The following is a 23,421-nucleotide window of genomic DNA, read 5'->3' as shown; positions in this document are numbered from 1 at the left end:
GATGATGGGAAATGAGTGCAGACTTACTCCCTGCCCATAACTCAGAGGGGAATTTCTAATGAAGCCGTGCCGCTCTGCAGAGACCATGTCCTAGACCAGTGTTTTTCAACCTTTTCTGAGCCACGGCACACTTTAACCTTAAAAAAAATCCCGCGGCACACCAGCATCCAAAAATTTAAAAATAAGGAGAAACTCATAGTCTGTATTGATCTACAGCCCCTCCCTCCATAATCTCACATGCATTTTTGAGATAATTGTGTCAGAAAAAGCTGGAAGTTGCAGCTGTTTTTTTCTAAAAGATGCAATAAAAGTTAAGTTAGAAGATTTAAAAACAGTTTGAAGTGTGTTCGTTGGTTTCAAGACGTTTAACAACAGATCTCCTTGTGCGCCGTCACTCTCACAACCCAATGCATCATGGTAGATGTAGTGCACAAAATATTGCGTCTCTGAGCCTCATGGTTTTGTTCACTTGCTCCACGGTCTGATACCGGATTCTGTGGAAAGCTACACCGCTAAAGACGAGCTTTAGCTGGTATTTTTGTTAGACCTGAGCGACTTTACGAGCTAAATCGGGACAAGGAAGTGAAGACTTTAACCACTTCTGATTGGTCTGACACCAATGATTGGTGGAGACAGTTAAAGGGGCGGGACTTTAGATCAGTTAATGAGGGCAATTTCCCACGGCACACTTGACCATCTCAACACTGGTTAAAAAACACTGGCCTAGAAAACGTTGACGGTTTTAATTGGGGCTAGAAGGGCTTCATCAGAATAGAGACCAGTGGGAGCGGTTTGAAAACGGATCAGAAGAGGATCGGAGCGGGACCGTAAAAGCACGGGACGCCGCGTGGACGAGCTGTGCAGGGATCCCGCCGCCGACCGTCCGTGTCGGCTGCAGGTGCGACAGAGGAGGCAGGAGCCAGCAGGTCAGATATATATGGCATAATTTTACTTTCACATTTCTTTTCATTACAGAGTAAATCTTAATTCTAACACAGGTATAGGACAGTTTCTTAACACCGATACATGAGGCTGCATTAGCTAGTGGATACTGCACGCACACGCACACACAAACTCACGTACGCACTCACAAAATGACAAATCGACTACGTTTTCCACTACGAAATCCCTGCCATGGCGAAGCCGCCGCAGGATGTGACCGTGTATTAGAAATGTCTGTAGGCTTTTTTCCTCACCTGTTTCCAGTCACGCTTACACTCGCACACGTGAACATTGTCCCTGTAGTTGTGACGGATGCCCCCCCCCCCCCCTACAGGCGCTCGCTTGTGACGGGAAGCCCGCTGAAAAGAGGCGGAGCTGCAGCGGAGTGATGTCGTTTTAGTGTCATCGTCAGGTAGGTGGTGACCTGGAGCTGCAGGGACTACTTTATGTCAGGGTGGGGCTGCCCCCCCCCCCTTAAAACACGACAGAAACCTCAGAGAGCAGGACAGAGCTGTGCGCTGCAGCCGCCTCCAGTCGGACGTGATGGAGGAGGAACCGGGAGGAGCAGAGGGGGGGGGCGCCTCCAGCGGGCAGAGGAGGGGGAGGAGGCCGTCGGGGGTTTCACGCTGCGATGAAGAGCAACTCATGGGAACCTGCCACGCTCAGAGGCGTGTGGACGGAGCAGAGCTCACAGCTGCTGAGGGACCTCCGCCCCGGCAGCCCGAACCCTCACGGGAATGTGACGGCGCTCCCCGCTGGGACGTGGAGGGGCTGTGCCCCCCTGCAGGGCTTCTTAAGGAGCGAGGGCTGAGATTTGGGGCTCTGAAAGTGGATCCGGCGCTCCAAGAGCGCTTAGATCTGGAATGCTCGACCAACCCACGGGGGAAGCGGAGAACCTGTACCTGTGAGCAGGTGAGACGGGATTAGCGTGTGCGCCGCTATAAGCCCCTCCCACTGAGCCTGAAGGAATGTTGTGACGAACGAATGCGTGTCGGGAGCACAGAGCAGAACCCGGCACAACCACGGGACAGGCCCCCCCCAGACGCTCACTCACACTCTTCGCCACGTGCACACCAGCTACACAGGTAAACCAACAGAACCAGATTGTAGCATCATGTTAATAAACGAGTAGAGGATGAACAGGAATCAGAATCCGGGACAAGAAAAATGACAAAATATTGCTGCTGCTCGCAGCGGCTGCTTCCCTTCTGTAGGTTAAACCTTTTTTTTTTCCAGAGATTCTCTGCTGGAGGGAGGAGAGGTGTGGCAGGAGGGCCGGGGAAACGGGGTGCTGGTGGGGGGGCTGGGAGTACTGGTCATGGTGGGGGGGTCCGTTCTTCAGAACTGCTCTGCCAGCAGCTCGCAGAGACGCCGGGACACAGAATCTTTGCTGCAGCGCAGAGTCAGACGGTACATCTGCAAACACAGGACGGACTTATGAGGACAAACAGGTTCCGGGGCTGCACAATCAGGAACCGCTGCCATAAAATGTACTGCAGAGGATCTACATCTACATGAGAAAACCAAGAAGCAAACACCTGACGAGCTTCACTGATAAATTCTTCAGAAAGCTCCAACTGGGTCATCTTTTAATGATACTCATCCTCATTCTGATTGGCTGCTGTGTGGCATTAAAAAGTGATGATCCACAGGGATGAAGCACACCTAAAAAAGTAGTTCCGGTCATATAGCCTAAATCTTCTGTATCCCTGCGCTGGCTTCTTTAAAACAAACTTCATCTTCATCATCTGGACAAACTAAGGATGAAGTCCAGTAGAAACACCCGCTTCAGAAGCAGCATTTGGATGACTCCTCCTACCTGCGCCTGTGCGTTGGGCTCCAGCCTCAGCAGGCAGCCCACCTGCTGGCCCTTGGTCTGGATCACGCCGGCGCACACGTAGTTCTCCGGGTTGGGGTCCACGTTGTCCAGCAGGGCCATCCCCAGTCCCAGCAGCTGCATTCAGACGCCACACAGGGTGAACAAAAAGCAGGCTTCAGGCTCCGCCAGCCCGGGTCCAACGCGTCTCACCTTGGCCTTCAGAACCTCCGTGTCCATGCTGTTGTTGGCCTTGAAGATCTTCTGGGCTTCTTGCTGAGGCCTGAGAAGAAACAGCAGCAGCGTTACCAGCTAACAAACATCAGTTTATCTGGTAAACCGCTTCCTATGGGGTTAGATAAGTGTCAAAACAAAACGGACGCTCAAAGACAAACATGCACACCTTTGCAAAAAATATTAAGACTTTGTTTAATTGCTGTTAAAACAAAGTTTCCCCTGGTGTAGTACTGACAAAAATACGTCACGGGCGTTTATATCTAGTGACAAAACATATGCACGTGTACTGAAGCTCATTTATTTAAATTACACGGAAATTCATTTGTTCACGTAACTCTTTTGAAATAAATAAAGTTCTGTCGCCATTCCAGCTGTGTTTTGTTTTGCAGACGGCGGTCCCCAAACCTCTGCTAGTGAGGCGCGGATGTGGATGTAAACATTCCTAGTTTTCAAAGAAGCCACACATCAACAAATATTCGGAACAGATCTTCTTGAAAAGAAAAGTCAGGAGGTTGATAATGGAAAAAAGTGTATCAGACAAACCGCTGCATTTATTGTTATTATTAATAATAATGAATCAAAAACTGATACACTAACTCTGCACTAAACAAACGTGTAGCTAACGATGCTGAAACAGGAAAAGACTCAGAATTATGTTAAATGGATAAATGTAGATAAATATGTGGGACTTAAACACGATCACAAGTTTCTGTCATCTTCCTTTCAACCTCCTCTGGATCCGCGTGTTCCTGGTTGCAGCGTCAGCGGCACTGCAGCTCGCGGACAAATAACGGTGCGTGGGACAGTAGAGATAAATAAGGCGTGATAGAAGCTACATCCACGTTTAGGAGTGTAAAGGCCCGTACACACCGGGACGAATATTTGCCAGCGTTTTTCGCCACGTTTTTTGTGTTCACAACCAGGCGATTTTCACTGACGAGCCGAGTGAACATGCAATTTAAATCCCTGACATTAGATGGCGCTTAATGTAAACAGAAATACTCCTGTACACAAGGTGGCGCTGCTCAACTTTAGGCTTCTTAAAGTCGCTTTTCACTCAGAAGAAGAGAGCAAGTATTTACGCGCTTGTCAGAATCATACAAAGAAAACATGAATATTTCAAGCACCAGTAGCTCCAACTGGTGCTTGGTTCGGGGATATTTAAGAATGTCCGTCATTATTTCTTCGCGGCAGTGTAGACGCTACTTGGCGTCTATCTTCTTCGCTGGTATGTGTGCTCAGCAAGGCAGTTTTGTGTTTGAGCGCCCCCAAGTTGTGTTTTACTGTAACTTCAAGAGCTCCAGACACGTGTGCAAAAGCGCCGTTCTCATTGGTCGTATAGATTTCGACGCTGCGCGTCAAACCAAAAAAACGAACCCGAGGCGTTTTTTAAAAAATGTCTGCAAATATCGCGGGCGAAATTCGTCCCGGTGTGTACAGGCCTTAATGCTGGACGCTCACACCGTTCTGAAGATGAGGAGGAAGAAAACCTTCACATCTGGCTCAGGTTTGATCATATATTTACTTATTTAGGGCTTAACCTTTGAAACGATCATTTGCTATCGGGAGGATCAACCAGGGACTCCCCCACCGAGCGCACGCCACACCGCTCAGCCAGGACGGCTGGGTCTCGGTCTTGCTTCCAATCAAAGAGGCATGCAGGCCGGCCGGGACCTCAATAAACGGTCCTGTAGGCCGGAGTGATCCTCCGGTGCGCAGCCGGGCTAACAAAGGCTCTCCTATGACAGGAAGAATGTACCAGTCGATCGGCCGCTCAGTGTACCTACACATACAAGTGCAGTGACTTGTAGCTATAAGAGGATCTGTGATAGGCCGTTCTGCATGTCAATCAAGTGACATCACAGTAAGGAGGAGGATTAGCTGACGGCAGTTTTTCTAAATATATTTATGTCCCGCAATTGACTGCCATCGACGTTTGTGAATGGGTTCCCCCTGTTTACTTGTTACCCTGGTGGACGGGTTCCACCGGTGGATGGGTTCCCCCGTTTCCCGGTGAACGGGTTCCGCCGGTGGATGGGTTCCCCCGTTGCCCGGTAAGCTGAATTCTCGGCTGCCCCCCCCACACTTACTGGCTGAGCTGTTTCCAGCGCTGGAAGAAGTCTTGCGACGCCATCTCGGTCGGCTGGAAGAACTTGTTGATGGTGACGGGCAGCTTGAGGGTCAGGTTCTGCAGAGCCCCCCCATATCTGCCGGAACAGAAAACCAGTTTGCAAACCCGCAGCACTCCGTCTCACCGGGTAACTGGTGGTTAACCATGGAGACAGCCCAGCAGGTAACCACCGGTGGCTCACTAGCAACTCTGCCTTCAGCCCAACCTTCCAGCAGAATTAAAGAGCGGCTCAAAAGCTTTCATCGACGGCGCCAAGCCGTTTGGTGACATCACCGTACGCCAGTGAGTCTCACCACGACACTCACCTGAACTTGATGTTTAGCAGTGGGGCCTCGGAAAAGTCGGTCAGACACTCGATGTTGAGGACCTGCTGGATCTGGGCCCCCCCCTCCACCAGCGGCTCCACGGGCTTGGACTGAACATTCAGCTGTGAGCGGCTGTTAAGGGTCATGGGGCGGGGAGACGGGCTGAGAACTCAATCGGCGTCCGCCTCGGCTGAGCCTCAAGGTCGAACAGAAAGGATATGAGACTGCAGCTCTCCAGGATAGCTGACGGTGGTGGTGAAGCTGGCAAACTGCACCGAGGTCTTGTTGCCGTAGAACAAGTACATCCTCCCTGTGGGAGAGACGGCGATGAAAGCGGTGTTCCTCTGCACCAAAACACGCCTGCAGCTCTCTGCAGGCGTGTTTTGGTGCACGCCGGCTGTCTCAGCAGCAGAAAACTCTTCAACCAAAACGTCTCCTTTAAATGGAGAGATCCTTTCTGGACCGTAGACATGAAACCTGCTGGAGCTCATCTGCTCTTCGTCCTGCTCGTCCTCAGATCCATTCCCAAATAGACTGAAGAAAACCTCACCCAGATTCTGACGATACTCCGACTTGATGCCGATCTGAAGCAGCTGGTTCTCAAACAGAACGCCGTTGTTCTTGCACACAAACCTGCAGAAAAACCCACATTTAGATGGTTCTGAGATCAAAACCTGCTCAGCTTTGAGCTCCAACCACGTTTGGACAGACAGAACAGTCAGACAGACGTGATCGCGCAGAAAGCCATCTTTTCTGATTCCTCTCAGCCAAAAACACGGCTTCAGACGTGGATTACTCCTGATTGTTATTAATAAAAACAAAAGAGGATTCATGTAGAAATGATTTAGATTTACAATAGAAATGTCTTTGTTCTTTAAAGTTGTCTGTTGTGTTACAAACAGAACAACAACGTGGTGAGCTGCTGTTCTGCTGGACCAGCAACAAACCGACGGAGGAAACGGCTGATCCCCCAAAAACACCAGAGTGACAGCTGACATAACCCCCCCACCCCACCCACCCCCCGTGCTCAGATCAGTGATTTCATGTAAAAGATCATCGTTAAAAGCAAAAAAACATTCAATCAAGGCTGCTGGAGGACAGAACGAGTGGAGGAGGACCTTACTTGTTCAGCAGCTCGTCAGCTTCTGACAGAGGAGGAGCAGGATCCTCAGAGGGAGGAGCAGAGCTGAGAGGCAACAAGATGGGGGGGACCACGGGATGGAGGAGGAGGAGGGAAAACACAACGGGACAGAGGAGGAGGAATGAGGATTGAAGAGACAACGGGACAGGGAGAGGCAACACGCCGCCATGAATGAAAGAGCAGAAAAACCAAAAAGTACCAGCAAGTATCAAGAAGACATGAGGAGACAGAGGACAAAGATAAAATGCAGAGGTGGTTAGTAAAAGCAGGTCAACCTGGTATTATTACACACTGACTGTTTACATGGACCGAACCAGCAGAACCTCTGACAGTGGAGCAGCTCTGCTTTGGTTTCATCTACCGGTACTGTCATCGTTGTTTAAGCATCCTCCATGACAACACACAAACACACACAAACACACACACACCAACACAGTCCTAAGACGTGCGGTGAAAGCTCAACTCCGGCCGACAGTGGAGGTTTGATGCCATGCAGAGAACTTCACAGCAGAAATGAGGGTCAACGTTTCATCAGCAGCTTCCTTACTTGACTGATTAAAAGCAATGAAGGCAAACTATATGAAGTGCAGGACAGCAAACTAAGACAGCTTTCACACCCCGCTCCAGTCAAATGTCCCCCCCATGACTCATTTTGCCTCCAAAGACCCAAACTTTCCTCTAACCTTTAAAACAGGTTTGGAGGGGCAGCAGAAAGCAGAGTCTGGACCGTCGGAGGGAAATGAGCCCCTCACTGCCCCCTTGGTGGAATGCAGCAGGACGCTGGTCAGTGCATTCAAGGTCTAAATCAGCTCTTTGCACATGCACGGCTGGGGGAGGGGGCGGGGGGAACACGATGACACATCCAACAGGCTCTCAGGAAAAGAAACACAAAAAACGCACAGTGTGATGAGCTGCCACAACACAACCAGCCCTCCACATTTGGCAGGTGGCTCAGTGAGGCTTTGCTCTCACTGCTGTCTGAGGCTGCAAACGGCTGCAAACGGCTGCTGCTGACTGACGCCAGTGACGGGTCAACCGACAGCTTTGGACCCGTCAAACCAGAGCGGGCCCACCCAAGAACCAAGGCCCGTCTGTGTTTCAGTTCCTTTGGGAGCATGAGCACACTTTCAAGAACAGCAGTGGGAACAAACATTTTAAAAAAAAGCCATTCCCAAATTTGGACCAACATCGACGGCGTTGAAGTTCCCTCATACACCGGAATCCAGTGGATTCATCACAACAGCAGCCAGAAACTGACCAATGGGAGAGAAGCAACAGAGCAACAGCATTCAGGCTGAGAGCAGTCGGTTTATCCACAACAGAAGATGTTCCACCGTCTCAGCGATGACGCAGTCAACTCCAAACCTTCATCTACAAGTGCAGAAAAACCCTGACCGACCCTTGTGCTGCCTTGTGGGGTCCAGATGACCCCACTCCCAACGTTAACGTGCCTCAAACGTTGGGAGTGGGGTCATCTGGACCCCACTAGACAGCAGAAGGGCAAACACGGTCGTTTTTACAGCTTTTACCGCCGACGGCTCGTTGGGTTTAAGATAAACATCATTTCTAGAAATGAAAAGCTACACATCCTTGTGGAGACACCATGTTTATACTTTTACAGCTACTGGGCCCTTACTCAGAGTCACCAGAACCCTCCACCAATAGCGAATCAGATGTCTCAGTGGGCGGTTCCAGATCTCTGTCAATGTCCAATCATGGTAGAAGACAGGAGACGAACACACATTCAGATCAGAACACACAGACACACACACACACACACACACACACACACACACACACACACACACACACACACACACAAACAAACAAAGGGAAATAGAAAAAAGAGAAAAAGACGACAGACTGTCACAAGAAGTGCAGAAAAAGAGCAGACATGTGCAGCGGACCTGTCGAACCTTCAGACCGCTGTGGAGCGGCCCCCAGCATGAGCGCTGATGAAGAGGAGGGGTCTCCTGGAAGCTGGTACGTCTGCTCACACATGTCATTCTAGCACAAGTCAGGTATTTACTGCTGATTTGTTCCCCCCTCCCCAAAAAAGGCCAGAGAATGGATTTTTGAAGGCATTACCCACATTGAGCCTCATCTCTGACCCCCTGTGGGTCAGAGATGAGGCCGAGGGAGCGTGGATGACAGCAGCCCTGACATCATCATCACACTGAGTCTGTAGGTCGACAGGCCCGTGTAACACAGAAAAAGACAGATAAAGCAAACAGAGATACACACACGCACGCACAACTAGTTCAACACAAACACAACTACAATCAACAACAACACAACATTCCCTTCTGTCCAAGGATGCACTTTGATCAGGTTACAGGTTTGTTTAATAAATCCCCTGCTGTCTGGATAAAGACGGTAAAAAATGATCAGTAGATATTTAAACCAAAAGGCTCTATAGTTGGTTTTCTGTAGAGGAACATCCCAGATCTGAGTTCACTAAAATAATCAATCAAACTTTACTTGAATATAATATTACTTCCTTAAACCCATTAATAGTTTTTAGGGAAAATTTCATTTTCTTTTGGTAAAAACCATCGAGTGTGTCCGACAACTGGACTGAGCGAGTGTGACGCCATGTTGGAGCCAATAAACCGCGAGTACGCAGCGATTGGTGCGTTTCAACGTTTCTATGGCAACCGCTCTCACCAATCAGGAGTCAGCTTGTTGGCAGGCCACACCCCTACCACCTTAAGGCAGGATAGACCACCTGTTTTTATTGAGACATCTGATTGGTCAGTTTAGAACTTTATAAATAACTTTATAAGCAGATCTCATATCGAGTCAATTATAACCAAAAATGTTGCATTAAAAGTCATCTCTTAGTGGAACTTGAATCAGTAGCTATATTATCGTGGTGATATTTGATTAGAGCGTCTTGACTGTGAGCTTTTCACTGAAGCCCAAACGTTAAGGACCAAACGTTCTTTATAGACTAAGAACTTGACAGAATTCATTAAAAATGTAAAAACTGTAAAGAATCAAAGCTGCAGCCACTCATTCTGGAATCTGAGGTCTCAGACTACCATGACGGATCAGGAAACCCCCGCTCACCTGAGGAAGCCTTCGTCGTTGACGGCAGCGGAGGATGCAGCAGGCCCCGCCTCTGAAAACACGTCCACCAGTAAACTGCCCACACTGGCTGGAGCGGCGCTCACGGGGGCAGCGGGGCGAATCCCAAGCAGGTCAGCTGACGGAGACGGCGTGGACTGGAACAGACAGGAAACCAACCGTGAGACTCCCCCGCTCTGTGCTCCTGTTTTCTGATGGCTGGGGGGGGTTGAGCGCTTACAGCGTTTGAGGCAGCCATGGCTGATGCGTCCGGCCCCCGGTCCCCGCCTCCATTCAGCTCCCCGCCCTCCCTTTTGCCGTCCTCCATTTCCGTCACAGACACCGCTCCGGGGCCCTTCTTCTTCTTCAGCTTGGCCAGGATTGAAGACTCTCTCTCTGGGAAGGGAGGCATCTCCTCCAACACGGTGGCCTGAGAAGGGACGGGGCGGTTACGGTTACGGCGCTGCACAGCAGTCAGTGACAGCTGGGGTGTGTTTGATCAGCAGAACCAACCAGAACGTCGGTGCTGGCGATGGAGGAGAGCTTCAGGTATTCGACGGCTCGCTGCTGCAGCTCCACGTCCGAGTTCCGGATCTGGCTGTCGCAGCGCAGCACCTCCTGGATGGTGGCCTTGGTCTCTGGGAACAGGTTGATGAACTTGATGTAGGCCGACAGCAGCAGCGCACGAGTGGGCACGGAGCACAGGTGGAACTTGGAGTGGAGCAGGTTGAACTGGACCAGGGGGCTAAAAGGGAGACGAGGCGTGACCCAGCAGCCCCACAATCAGCAGAATCATCATCAAAAATGAACAGCACACCTGGACCGCGGGTCACCAGCAATCAGGTTTCCAAACTCTCCCAGTATGTAGCCTCCAACCTTCACCATGTTCTCATGACAGGCGGGGGCTTGCAAGGCCTGCAGAGAGAAACCGTTTAGCCCAAAGAGCTTCTGAAGGGATATTTGACAAGTCACTGCAAACGCAAAGATTTAGAACCTTTTTCCGACATTTAAAGTCATTTCCAGGTCTGAAGTTGTTGAACACATTCATAAGCTTTTCTGTAAATCATGGAGAATGTTTTGTCTCATTCAGAGCTAAGACCGAGAAAGAAGGAGATTATTATTAAAATGAGTTTAAATCCTTTTGATGATAGAAAAACTTGATTTAAAAAAACTCAAATTTCACTGTAATTTACGGTTCAATTCAGGAAGTTATTTTAAAGTTAAATAAATGTTAAGTTACTCCGGCATTCATCAACATTTTGAAAACATTTAGATTTATGTCCTAAAGCTAACGTCACTGCAGAATAGTGACGCATATTTAAAACACGCTAAACGCCACGTAGCCCATGGTGTTCACACTGGACCAGCAGGGAGGGGCTTCTTCTTCCTCCACTGTTTACTAGCTCATGTTCTCCACCTACAGCTGGAAGAGGCTCTATTCTAATAAATGAAAGTCTTGGTGTCAGAATTCCAGCCAAACACAAACTGCAATCATCAATTCCTCCTCGTCCATCAATTTTCAAACATTGGCACCTCTGTGAGAAAGAAGGGATGTCATGCATACGTCACTGGGAATCCCAGTCCCTGATTGGTCAAAGTCTGACTTTCAACAGGCGTCCATTGGCCGTGTGTTTTGTACGTAGATCTCGCTCAAAATGGTCGTAGACAGAGTTTTGAAGCCTGGACTGCGCATTTAGGCGTGTCTACACAGACATCTCACTGAACACACACTGAGGGCGGTGTCAACGCAGCTTAAGGATCTGTGCTAGTTTTATATTGAGGATTTAGAGAGATGGGCCAGTTTATACTAAGATGAGTCAATTCCATTTATTAAACTACCGTAGATTTTTTTGTCGCTGTGATCAAAATGAACTTTTATTAGGTCAAAAGTCAAGATACAAACCATTTGCTTAAAACTAGCAAAAAAAATACTTATTGAGCTGAATAACATTTAAATTGAAGTGATTTTATCCGACAGTGAACTTTTTTTAGTTTATTTTCCCATTTAAACTGCCTGGCTGCATGGAAAGATCATTTTACTGCTTTTTAGTGATTTTCTTCTTCAGACAGAGATCTCTCCTCTCTCTGCAGCTCTTCCTCCTCCTCCTCTTCATCATCACCACCTCTAACTACACTCAGCCCATCTGGATTAAGTCCATCTTCCAGCCCAGCCTTCATGTCTCCCTTTTGGTTTGTCATCCATCCGTCAGCAGTCCCAGAAACTGCCTCTGCTCTGGTCACGTGTTAGAGCCCGCTTATGTCTTTATGGCTGTGGTGCAGCGGCAGAGCTGGTTGAAAGGCTCCAGGTTTGATTCCCGCCTATATTTCCATGTCACAGACGCAGAATGCCGTCACGGTTTATGTCAAAGACAATCAAGCTGCATTTCAACAATATGGTTTTGCTCCATAGACTGCAACGTGTCATGGGTTGAGTTCAACTGTGATCATCTGCAAATCCAGCACAGCATGCAGAGGCCCAACAGAGTTCTGGGGATGCAGCTTAAGGGGTTTTTCTCCGTCATCCACATCTCTAAATGCAGACCTGACGCTGATTCTGACCCTGAGCGTCTATGGAGTCAGAGGCGCCGTCCTACAGAGCAAGTGTCAATCAACCAAAACGGACACGTCCCACCACAAAGCAGGCATCTGCAGCGGCTTCCTGTGGCTCCTCCATCAGATCTTAAACCCCGACAGTCGCTTCAACAGCAGCTTCAGAACTGAAGCCCCTCCCTCATCCAGGCTTCACGCTGGTCTGGTATGCATTTGTTAGTCATTATCTTTACGACATCAATGAATTTCAAAAGAAAAAGCTTTAGATCAAAGTCACTCAGAGGAATATCCCCACACAGAGCTCGGTTTTGAATAATCCCACAATCTGAGGAATGTCTTGCTGATTTACCTCAAAAACGGTCTTGGCGGCGTAGCCTTGCACGTCGTCTCGGTTGATGACGATCTGGATGACGCGGTACCACACCTCCTCACTGACGTAATCCCCAGCGATGCGGATGAGGTTCAGGATGGTGTCTACATACCAGGAGTAGTCCACAGCGTACTTCTCTGCAAGTATGGCCACCTTCAGCACCTGAGTTTGGAAAAGGGAGGGAAAACTAAATCTCTGAAACAAAAGACCCTTAAATCAAGTACCTGATGACTAATGCTTTAAGAAAAACTGAGGGTGGAACACTTCCTGTCTGAAATGTTCCAATGAAGTTGGGTAAAAGGGCTTTTTGTAAATATTTCTTGAAGACGACCTGGATGGTGAACTGGAGCTTCACAAAAGAACGGATCATAAATCCTTTTAATCTGTGACTGAAACTGGAGTTCAGCCTTTAACTGGAGCTTTGACTGAGTTTATGATGAGCTAGAGGGATAACAAGCATCAGAATACTCCCATATTCATGACCGGGTCCTGAAAAACTTGAGTACAAATATTTACGTCCGACATCACAGATTCACCATCTTTCTAAATAAATTACAGTTTAGTACAAATACAACTCAAGCAATGTAATGTAATGTAATGTAATGTAAGCGTCGCTCTAACATGCAGAATACTTTAGTAAGTATATAAACTAAAACCGAATGTGCTACTGTCACCGGAAGTAAATAGAGCTTCAAAGTAAAACTGTCAAGAGTTTTTCATCAATGAAATAAAAAACTGAAGTTCAGTTTACTGAACTTCGTTTCTGGGAAAAGAAAAAAACAAACGTGATTAGTTTAAGACTATTGGGAAAATCTGGTGATCCATGTGAGGTCATGTGACTGTCTGGTCATCGGTCGGTCTACTGGAACTGGAGTCGGCTAAACTTTGAGGATGAAAACCTGTGGAGAACATTTTCAGGGTTTGTTGTTAAATGATCCAAACAGCAGGGACGTTTATGTTTGGTTTGGAGCTGAAGTTAACCCGGAAGTCGACAGAAAAACCTTTCAGAGGGACTTTGTTTAAAGTGATAAATACCATTTCTTTCTTCCTAAATCTTTGTTTTTGTTGATTCTGATTTCCTGCTCTATATAAAAGCATAGATGATGGTGAATAAACACAAATTTCAATTTGAACTCATCCAGTGAAAACCCAAACATATAGCACCCATTTAAACATAATTAGATTAAATAGTAAGAACGGTGGTTTGATCTGTGAATTACTGCTTTTGGTAGAAAGTGACGCCCCGATTAGTTCTGCATTTTTCATTTTGGACATTGAAGGACACTAAAATTGTAGTCCAGAGTTCCAAGGACCCACCATCTCCTCTCTGATGGAATAGTCTGCAGTCTCCAGGTAGCTGAGCATCTCTGCTACGATCTGCTTGGCGTTGCTGCGGTCGCACATGGCGTACAGCAGGTCGGCTGCTCTCTGCCGGACGCTTACATCTCTTTCAGTCTGAAGGGACACAAACAGTCACACAAAAGTCTGTCCTGCGCTATCGTTACCGGATATGCACTCAACGGTGTGCAACCCTTTGTGAGCGACAGCGTCTGGTTCACCTTAAGAGCATTGATCACGGTCTCGATGTGCGTCTTGACGGCCTCGTGGGAGAACTCGGAGCTGGCTAGAGTGCACATGCTCTCCAGCGCCAGGTAGCGCAGGTTGGTCTCTCTGTGCTGCAGGAACTGGCCCAGCTGGTTGCAAGCTCGCACCAGGAGGTTTGGCTCACTGAGGAACAAAGGAAAGAGCAAAACGGTGACCGTGCGACTCGGTCTGCTCGGGCTACCGTGGTCAAGCATGACCTGTGCCAAAAACTGAGACCAGGAATCACCTCCAACCATTTAAAACCATCTGACCACAAAACAGAAGTAAACTGCAGTCTCATCTAAATGAAGCATCAAAATCTCTTATCATCTTTAGTCTGATCTGGGTTTCTGTTGACCTCGTTTCCACTCAGTGGAGCGGTACAGTTCGGTTCAGAATGGTCCGGGACATGGACCGTCATGGTGCTGAAAGAAGCTAACAACAGTGATGGAGCTCATCCAGCAGCTCATTGGCTGCTGGTTCTTGGTAGATGCAAAGCCTTTCATGTTTGAGGGAAGATGGCGGACGGCGACGAGGAAAACAGACGCTTTAGTGGCGCTTTCTTTTGTCGAAATGACCTTCAGCCAATCAACAGGTTTCAACAGTAGCTCCGCCCTAACCGGTCCGTTCCATTTTTCTATGGACCTACAACCAAAGGGGGACCAAAAATGGTACAGTTCGGTCCACCTCAGTGGGTAGGTCAAAATACTGGACCAGACCGGACCGCTCAGTGGAAACGAGGCTTCAGAGACCACAACTGTTCTGCAGACCAGCTCCTGTGAACTTCTGCAGCTGACACCGACAACAACTCTCTATTTAGCAACTTTTATTAATGTTCTTCTGTTGTTTCTTATGATTTTGTTGTTTTCTGATGCTATTTTTGATCAAAATGTGATTCTTTTGGACCATCTGCTTTCCTGCAAACAAAGCCTTCCAACTCAACATGAGAAGCTGCACGTTTGCTGGTCTCACCTGTCGTAGTGGATGATGAGAGCTATAGCCTCAAACAGGATGGCGTTCTTGGCGTTGGAATGCTGCACCTTCTTCGACTTGGGGGGCTCCTGTGCCTTATTGAGGATGGTTTCCAGACACTCCACCAGTCGGCCCTTAACAGCCCCATCTTCTGGCGGAGGGTAGCACTGCAGCAGGCGCAGCAGCTTGCAGGACAGCCATGGCGCCGGCACAAAGTAGTAGGTGTAATCCTGCAGGTCGGTGGAGGCCGACGACACGATCTGGAAAGCCCAACGGGGTCATCAGCGTTTCTGCTATAGTCTACAGATTGTGAGTTCCAACTTCAGTCCAACGTGTTTCAATAGAGAAAGTGTGACAACACTGAAGAATCAACTTCAATAGGTGTGGTCGGAGCAAACACTCACTCTGCTGAGGCGGGAAACAGCCAAGGAAACGCAGGTCTTGAACTCATCTGGATTCTTCTGACTCAGACAGGTGATGAGAGAAATGGCTGCCGTCACCACTCCCTGCACTCACAAACGCAGGCAAACGCACACACATTCAGAACTGTATAGTTTAACCAGACATCACAATGCTACACACAAGTGCTCATGTCTGAATAAAAATGCATGAGAAGACCATTTTCCATTTGTCTTTCTTTAATCCTCAACTCTGACTTTAGATTCCAAATGTCAAGCATGGCAGTGGAGGAGTAGTGATAGGTGGTCATTGTCCTTTTTCTTTGCATCCCCTAAGGATATGTGTAGTTAAAACAGAACTGAAGGAAGGTTTCCACCCATTTACATCATGAGCAAAGGGTTGAGATTGCATAAAGACCCCCCATCTGCATGATCTCTGGGGGGAGCCCTTACCATGTGCTGATCGTTGAGCAGATGCACCACACGAGAGGTCCACTCCCCCATCAGCACCAAGTCCGGAGAGGTCTTGTACAGCCGAAGCAGGCACAGGGCAGCAGACTGTTTCACACTGTCCATTGTGTCTCTGCGGTAGATTGTGTTAGCAGGTGTTTATATCAGACATCGTTACACACAGAACGTCATCAATGAAGCCCTTAACTGACAGCAGAACTCACCCAGCAACCAGGATGCGAGGAATCTCGCTAGCAAAGGCCTCGGCCATCTCCCGGCTTCCCACGTTGGCGATGCAGTGAAGCGCCAGGCACATGAAGGTGGGATTGCGGCTGGACAGGTCATTTTTGATTGCGTTGTTGATCAGACGGATCAGCTCACTGTTGCTGTTCACCAGCACTGAGATAAACAAGTAACCCTAAAAAATAAAATTAAAAAATAAAGACATAAAAGGTGTTTGGTTAGGAGTGAAACAACACAGATTCATTATTTTATATTCCTACGATCCAACCAGATCCATCTGTCTAAGCAGGGCTCGACATAGCCATTTGTCCGCTGGCCCGGTCCTGTTTTTCGAGCAGTGCGGACCACAAGACTTTATTTTTCACTTGTCCGCTGGGGCCACTAAAATATTTAACGGTTTATATATTCTTCACCTTTTTCAATAAAGTAAATTTTGCGAAAACGTGTAGATTTACCTCGTCTTCATAATTTAGTTTTTCTGCTAGTCCTGTGTTCAGACTTCAAGGGTTTCTATGGGAAACCTTTGATCACTTCTCCTTCTCTCCCGCCTGCACGCGCGCGGCTTTCACTGCCGAGCACCACGCGGCACGCGCTCACTACTTTTTTTTTTCAAACTTTATTGAATGTAACAATTCAATACAAAACAATGTTAAACAGCAACAACGAAGGCACAAGCCAGTGGGTTATTATTACATTTGATTATAAATCCGACACCGTCACTGAAGAGAGACTGAAGCATGTCAGAGATGTGGAAGACATGGCAGGAATAGATAGGAATATGTTGGATGGAGTAGTGGGTATAATTAGTAGTATGGACAGCAAGATATTTAATGAATGCATTGAAGATGAAACTGTATCCACTGAGCTTTAAGCTGAATGTCAAAGAATCAAAGGCAACTCCAAATACCTGAATCTCAGACTCAAATGCAGTAGAATGTTAAACTACTTAATTTTGTTTTTCTTTACAACACTGTGAGCAGTAAGTATTTCTAGTTAGCTGAATGATCTCAGTTAGACCTGCACAATATGAGGAAAACTCGCGTTATGCGATATCAGAGATTAAAATTGCGATAACAATATAATTTGCGGTATATAAACAAACAGCAAAATAACCAAATAACCATTCCCAGTTTAAAAATTATACTCCAAATGACCCACGTTGACATAGGTTACAAACATCTAACATAACAGGGCTCCATCTGATTGGTCAACAATGTGAAGGCGTCCATCCGATTGGTCAAATGCATTAAGGGATTTATTTGATTCGTTAAATGGTTCAAGCTGCCATTAGATTGTTTTAACACATTTAAGGTTTATGATTTATTGCGATATTTGCCGTTAGAAGCAGCATGAAAACTTCTGAACTAGTGTTACCTACTACACTGCAGTGCTCTCTTCAAAACATCTGAAACAGACTAGAGCAGATTTAAGTTTGATATGGTCTATTTTCAGTCATTGAAAAGTGTAGAAATAAGTGATGTCACCAGAATGCACCAAATTGCACCATATTAAAAGTTTCCGTGGGGGCATGCCCCCGGACCCCCCTAAAGTTGCAAGCACCTGCGGAGCGGCGGGTCCCGCTATGCGCGGTGTCGGGCCAGTAACTTTCAGGCAGGGCCAGTAAGTTTCAAAAACTACTGGCCCTGTGGGCCAGCGCAAATTTCTGGGCTATGTCAACCCCTGCTAAGGCGGTGTTTTTCCACCGCTGTGCTTTAGATTCACCACAATTTGAACAAAGAAATACGCAGAAAAGCAGTTTTAATGTTAATTTTGTGAAATTAAATCTAACCCACAAGAGGAGGCAGTTTGTGTTCTAGCTATTTCAAAAAAAGAAGTCAATTTTTAGTGCACAAAGAAACATTTTTTCCAATTTAAACTGGGATGTCCATTGATTGTAGCTTTAACATTGGAAAACAAAGGATTTTAAAAATGACAAGGTTTTAAATATTGTTAGGCAAATGATTTGTTTCGTAGTCTCTCATAGTTTAGAACATACTTTTTAAAGTAAAAAAATAAAAAAAATAAAGAGTAAGGTCAGTCCGGCCAGATTTTCCAAAGGCAACAATAAATCCTCACCAACAGGTCATCTGTTTTTACTTAAATTCATTGAGTGGTGCCGACATATTTCCTCTGTCTGAACACAGCACAGGTGTTTGAACCCTCAGGATCATGTAGGCGTGTTTTAAAGTCAGCGGCTCTGCAGCGCCATGTTTCAGATCTACTCGACAGAAAAGGCTTTGTGGAGATATTGAGGAGTTATGGAGACACTTGTCTGTACCTCGCCACCATCAGCTGATAATGCTGCTAACTCAGCCACTCCCCAACTGAAGCAGCCTCACACTCACTGCTATGCTAACCGCTTTATTTGGACACTTATTTAACTGACCTTCATTTTCAAACATGATTAAATTCTAAACAAGCTCAGCTTTCATTTATTCATGTGCTCTTTGCAAAACCCGGTGCAGCCACACACGGCGCCGGTCTGGTGTGTGCGGGCCTTCATCGCCTTGAACAAGTCAGAAGCTTTTACAACTGACGTTTATGATCACTACTGCATTTATCTGACTATTTGGCAGCAAAACGTCAGTCTAGACATTTAGTCCAAACACCAGCGAGACACTTCAGAAACCAGAACTACGTTACACTAAATAAATATGACGCAGAAAATACTTCATCACAACAAAAACGCAACATACAGAGAATAGTTTGGAAGGTTAAATCTTACCAGATGGGTTATGCAATCAGAGACATCCTACATTACTCTGATAGGAAACATCATTTTTTTATGCAAAAAAAACCCCAACTCAGGTTAAATTAAAGTCCATTTCTCATCTGACTGTAGTCCGGGAAACACAATTTCCAATAAAACACATGCAGACTAGAGACACTTTGTCCTTTTCAAGTTACCAATCACCAGAAGCAGCTTCTCTGTAGCTGTCAGCTGTTGCCCACCAGGATGGTAATTAACAGATTTACAATCGTAAAGACATTTCTCTCCAACAACTCGGGGTGAAACCTTCCCAACAATACTCAACATCTTCTGTTTATTGTAGCTTTTGTTTGCCTGATATTCAACAAATCCAGATCCAGATAATTGAGGACTGGGACATATTTGCAAATATCTCACAGGGATCCTGACTCATCTCTGTTCTGCTTACTAAACATTTCCTGTTCCTGAGAAACCCTCCAAGCGAGCGAGCGAGCGACAGTCACGGCGGCCGGTGCGCGTGAACCCCTCTGACATATGCCTGCAAAAGCACCAACACCCAAAACTACCGGTCAAACTAGCTTTCTTATAGTTCATCATTTTAAATAAAACCGATGTTTTATGGTTCCAGTAAACAGTTTTAATGCTCCTAAAATGTCCTTTAATAGAGAGAAGTACAGGTCTTGTCTCTGTGTCTCCTGTTAAAAAAGCTTTGCTTTCAAAATGTTGTTAGTTAAAACATGTCAATTGGCAGAACTGTGGATTTCTTTGATTTTATAATTTTCTGACAATATGTAATCTAACAAATGCACACAGCTTCAGAGTCATCCTTTAAATTCCCTAAACCAAAGTGATCTACACCATCTGGACGACAGTCTCCCTGAAACCAGACGGCACTTGATGCTTTGTGGGATTTGCGGCTAATGACATGCAGGTCAGCGGTCGTTCCCTCTGTCAACAGGCAGAAACTTTGGATATGATCAACAAGGCGGGAGCAAAGTTTGTTATGTTCCAACTATGACTTCACGGCCGGCAAATGCGTACAGACGGACGGCTCAGACGGTTTTAGCCAAAACAGCTTCCTCCAACCAAAAGGCTGCATTTAAAGCAGCACCGCTTCCAGAGACACGCCAGCAAACATGAAGCTGACGTGACACCGATGGAAACCGCATGAAACTTACGATCTGTTTCTCTGTGTACTTGTTGGAGCTCAGCAGGTTGACTGCCTCCATGTGTCCAAAGTCGATGTCATGGCCGAGCAGGAAGATGAAGAGGAGCTTGCAGACGTACTTCTTCTTGCTGTAGCCGTCCAGAGCCTTGTCTCCTTTAAACTTCGAGCGGATGTTGGCTAGCTCTTTGTTTATTCGTTTTATCTCGGCCTCCTTGCTTTTGCCTGATGGAAAAGAAATGCATACAGCTTCAGAATCTTTTTACTTAACTTTAAATAAAAAAATACAATAAATATGTATAGATATAATCAAATAAACTGCCTTAAACTGGAGCATTTATTACTCGTTTCCATCATTTGGAAAAAAGTTAACAGCAAAAATTCAACAAGTTGAAGACTTTGGTACATGATGCAAAAAACATGTTGAACCAACAATATTGCACAAACATGACACCAAATAAAGTGTTTGTTTGATCACAGAACTCTATATATTCTCAACCAACATAAATAAACAGCAACGCCACATGTCTACATCAACTAGAGGAAAGGTCCAGCCCTGTTTTCCAGACAGAACTTTATGATGTGAACCCATGGAAGGTTTTGGTTCTCTGTCCAGATGACACATTCCTGCCTCACAATGCAGTCATCCTGTCCAACGTTGTGTTCTTGCAGCTTCTTCAACTTTCTATCCTCATCTCCAGCAGCATTTCAGGGTCATGAAGTAAGTTGAACCAGTGAATGCACTCACTAAAGGTCACCCTGGCTGTGTTACACCCAATCATGCAAAAACCAACATTTAGATGAGACAATGTTGGATGAAAATACTTTTGACAGCACACAAACAAAGTCTTCATTGATGACACCTCTGCTGTGTGACTGCACAGCCATGCAGTGAAATGCTTCAGCATTAGCCGAGCACAAACAAAAAGAGGAGCTCCTTTTCTGCAGGCATTTGCGGTCATGTCAAACCAAATGCCTTAATCAACCAAGTTTGTTTATGATAAGCTACAGAAGTGGAGTAACTGCTGCCTCAGCCCACTTCTTACGTGTTGTTCTCTGAAATTAACAAGGACTCCAGTCAGTAAATCTGTCTGTATCCTTCATGATATCCTTGATCTTCTTAAAGTCAAAACATTTTTTTTTTTATGTAAGAGGCTGATAAAACGTCCAACAATCTTTTCCTTTCAGCTGTTCCCTTTAGGGGGCGCTGCAGTGAATCATCCACCTCCATCACACCATCTACCCTCATGTCGTCCTCCCCCACATCCATGACCCTCCTCTATCCTGGTAGCTCCAACCTCAGCATCCTTTCCCCATCATCATCATCATCATCATCACTGTTCTTCCTCTCAAACATCTCCATCTGCTTCCCTGCATTTATCTCCAGAACATCTACCACGATCTGTTCCTCTGATGGATTCATTCCTGATCCCAAAGAGAACCTTAAAACACATCTAACCATATACCAAGATTTAACGGCTTTAAAAATAGAAGAAGCTTTCACGGAAAACTTCTTACCATTATAATGAGAAAACAAAAACTGTTTTTGGTTCAAAGTATATTAAAAACAAACCAAAAAACTATTCAAAACACCATTTAATACTGATGTCATAACAAATTAAAAGAAAATCTCAACCCCAACACTTAAGAAGGATTTTTTATCTACCCGTTTGCTGACTAAAACTCAGCTTTTATCATGTGAATCTTCCAGAACCTACAACTATGTCAGAGTCTGTTTAGTGGCTGTTTCAGCTGAAATGTGAGAAGTTTGTGAGCAGCAACACAACAAGCCCAGTTAAAGCTCTGGGGATTACCTTAAAACGCAGTCACTGAAATCAACAGCTTTAGCAGAGTCAACAGCCCCATAAAGGGGTAACTTGGTAATAACCAGAACAAAGATCCAAGGTTACACAACAGGTTTTGGCACAACTGTAGGACTGGTTACAACCCAATTCCCATTGTACTTTACTGAGCCATTTACCAAACGAAAAACATAAAAAATGTCCCCGCGTGTCATCACCATCATAAGTTTTTCTTCACATTTTTAAAAATGGTAAACCTTTCCTTTTAGGCATTGGTTCCTGGCTGGTGGGTTATCAGGTCGCCCAGTCTGGGAGGGGTCAGAATCTGTACTGCCCTCCCCAGAGCTCCACAGCTCAGACTTGAGAGTTGTCAAGTTATTTGGTCAATTTAAACCAATCAGAGTAACTGTAGTTAAACCTGTTAAATCCCGTTAGAGGTTTTCACCGGAGGGGGGGGGGGGGGATCCCCTGCTGCTGGGAAGCTCTAATATCTTACAGATGTTTGGTTTTTTTCTCCCTCCAAACCTTCTCTTGCTGCTCTGGAGTCATGAATGCGGATGATGCGGGGCACCAAGCCCCCCCTCAACATGATGAGGGGCACCAAGCCCCCCCCTCAACATGATGCGGAGCACCAAGCCCCCCCAGCAGGAGCCTGCCGGCTGCCAGGTTAGCAGAAACACATCAAGCTGGTAGAAAATCAAAGGAGAGCCACTTACAGTTTCTGATGTCCGATATGAAGACGGCCAGCCCGCGCATTCCGTCTCCTTTCGACACAGCCGGCATGTTTGCAGGTCGTCGTCCTCTCCGGCCTTGCTCGTAGAAACCTCCTAAAGCTGGTCTGCTCTTCTCACCGGACCGGGAGGGGGGGTACGGCCAAGTTCAGGGGTAGCTAGCTGCTACTGCTGCTTCGCACTTCCTAACTTTCTGACCGGCTGGCTCTCGTCCCACTGAAGACACTGGGCGCTTGTGCTTAGCTAGCTCCGATAGCATGTACCGGACTCGCTTGGCGGCGGGGAATCAAGCAGCGGGATAAATTAATGTTATCCCGGATAACTGGACCGTTTCCGCTGCTACACCGAGCTAACCCTAGTATTTCATTCAAACCTCAACTATCCAGGATAAACGAGCGACGCTGTTCACCTCAGGCGCGACTTCATCGGATCTCAAACGACCGCCGTGTAGAAGTGTCCGAGATGAAGGTGACAAAACGTCGAAAAGTCCTGCCTTTTGACAATTTGTCGCTAAGTTACTCCGAGTCACGCACCGTTAAGCTAGCTGGTCAGCTAGCGAGCTAGCTGTCTAGCAGTATCATTCAAATCCTGAAGCACATCGCTGTCCGACGACGAACCTCTGCGGAGTCTGAGTGCCAACCGGCGGTAGGACGGCGCGACAGCGACTTTTATACCCACGAAGCCCGAATGAAGACCAAACGTCCTGATGGACATCCGCTGTGGTTGTCCAGCTTCAGGCTTCCTCTCGCGGCTCGGAGGAGGCTCGTGACAGCAGTAACGCGTGACCGCGCAACGCTCCCGTGAA

The 23,421-nt window shown here is 46.7% G+C and overlaps 1 protein-coding gene across 3 annotated transcripts; it reads right to left on the bottom strand.

The window, feature by feature from the left end:
- Window positions 1-927: 927 nt before the first annotated feature.
- Window positions 928-23,304, bottom strand: ap2a1 (adaptor related protein complex 2 subunit alpha 1). Of its 3 annotated transcripts, XM_078951088.1 has the most exons (22): window positions 22,602-23,304; window positions 20,097-20,308; window positions 16,190-16,383; window positions 15,969-16,098; window positions 15,522-15,623; window positions 15,118-15,377; window positions 14,121-14,289; window positions 13,879-14,016; window positions 12,541-12,723; window positions 10,459-10,556; window positions 10,155-10,386; window positions 9,883-10,071; window positions 9,645-9,799; window positions 8,209-8,271; window positions 6,555-6,617; window positions 5,982-6,064; window positions 5,653-5,741; window positions 5,432-5,556; window positions 5,086-5,202; window positions 2,972-3,041; window positions 2,762-2,896; window positions 928-2,358 (listed from the first exon to the last, which is right to left on the bottom strand). In XM_078951088.1, exons 1-22 carry the CDS (start codon window positions 22,666-22,668, stop codon window positions 2,281-2,283), a joined length of 2,952 nt encoding a protein of 983 aa, XP_078807214.1. In that variant the 5' UTR covers window positions 22,669-23,304; the 3' UTR covers window positions 928-2,280. The 3 variants fall into 3 exon arrangements, with proteins under 3 accessions (XP_078807214.1, XP_078807215.1, XP_078807216.1); XM_078951089.1 differs by lacking the exon at window positions 8,209-8,271; XM_078951090.1 differs by lacking the exons at window positions 6,555-6,617; window positions 8,209-8,271.
- Between the last annotated feature and the right edge of the window lie 117 nt (window positions 23,305-23,421).

The sequence above is a fragment of the Oryzias latipes genome, chromosome 8 (assembly GCF_053564925.1).
Source record: "Oryzias latipes strain Hd-rR chromosome 8, Olatipes_Hd-rR_3.1".
Classification (NCBI taxonomy): domain Eukaryota; kingdom Metazoa; phylum Chordata; class Actinopteri; order Beloniformes; family Adrianichthyidae; genus Oryzias; species Oryzias latipes.
Note: the sequence above shows the minus strand (reverse complement) of the source record. Positions and strands in the feature narration are given on the sequence as shown.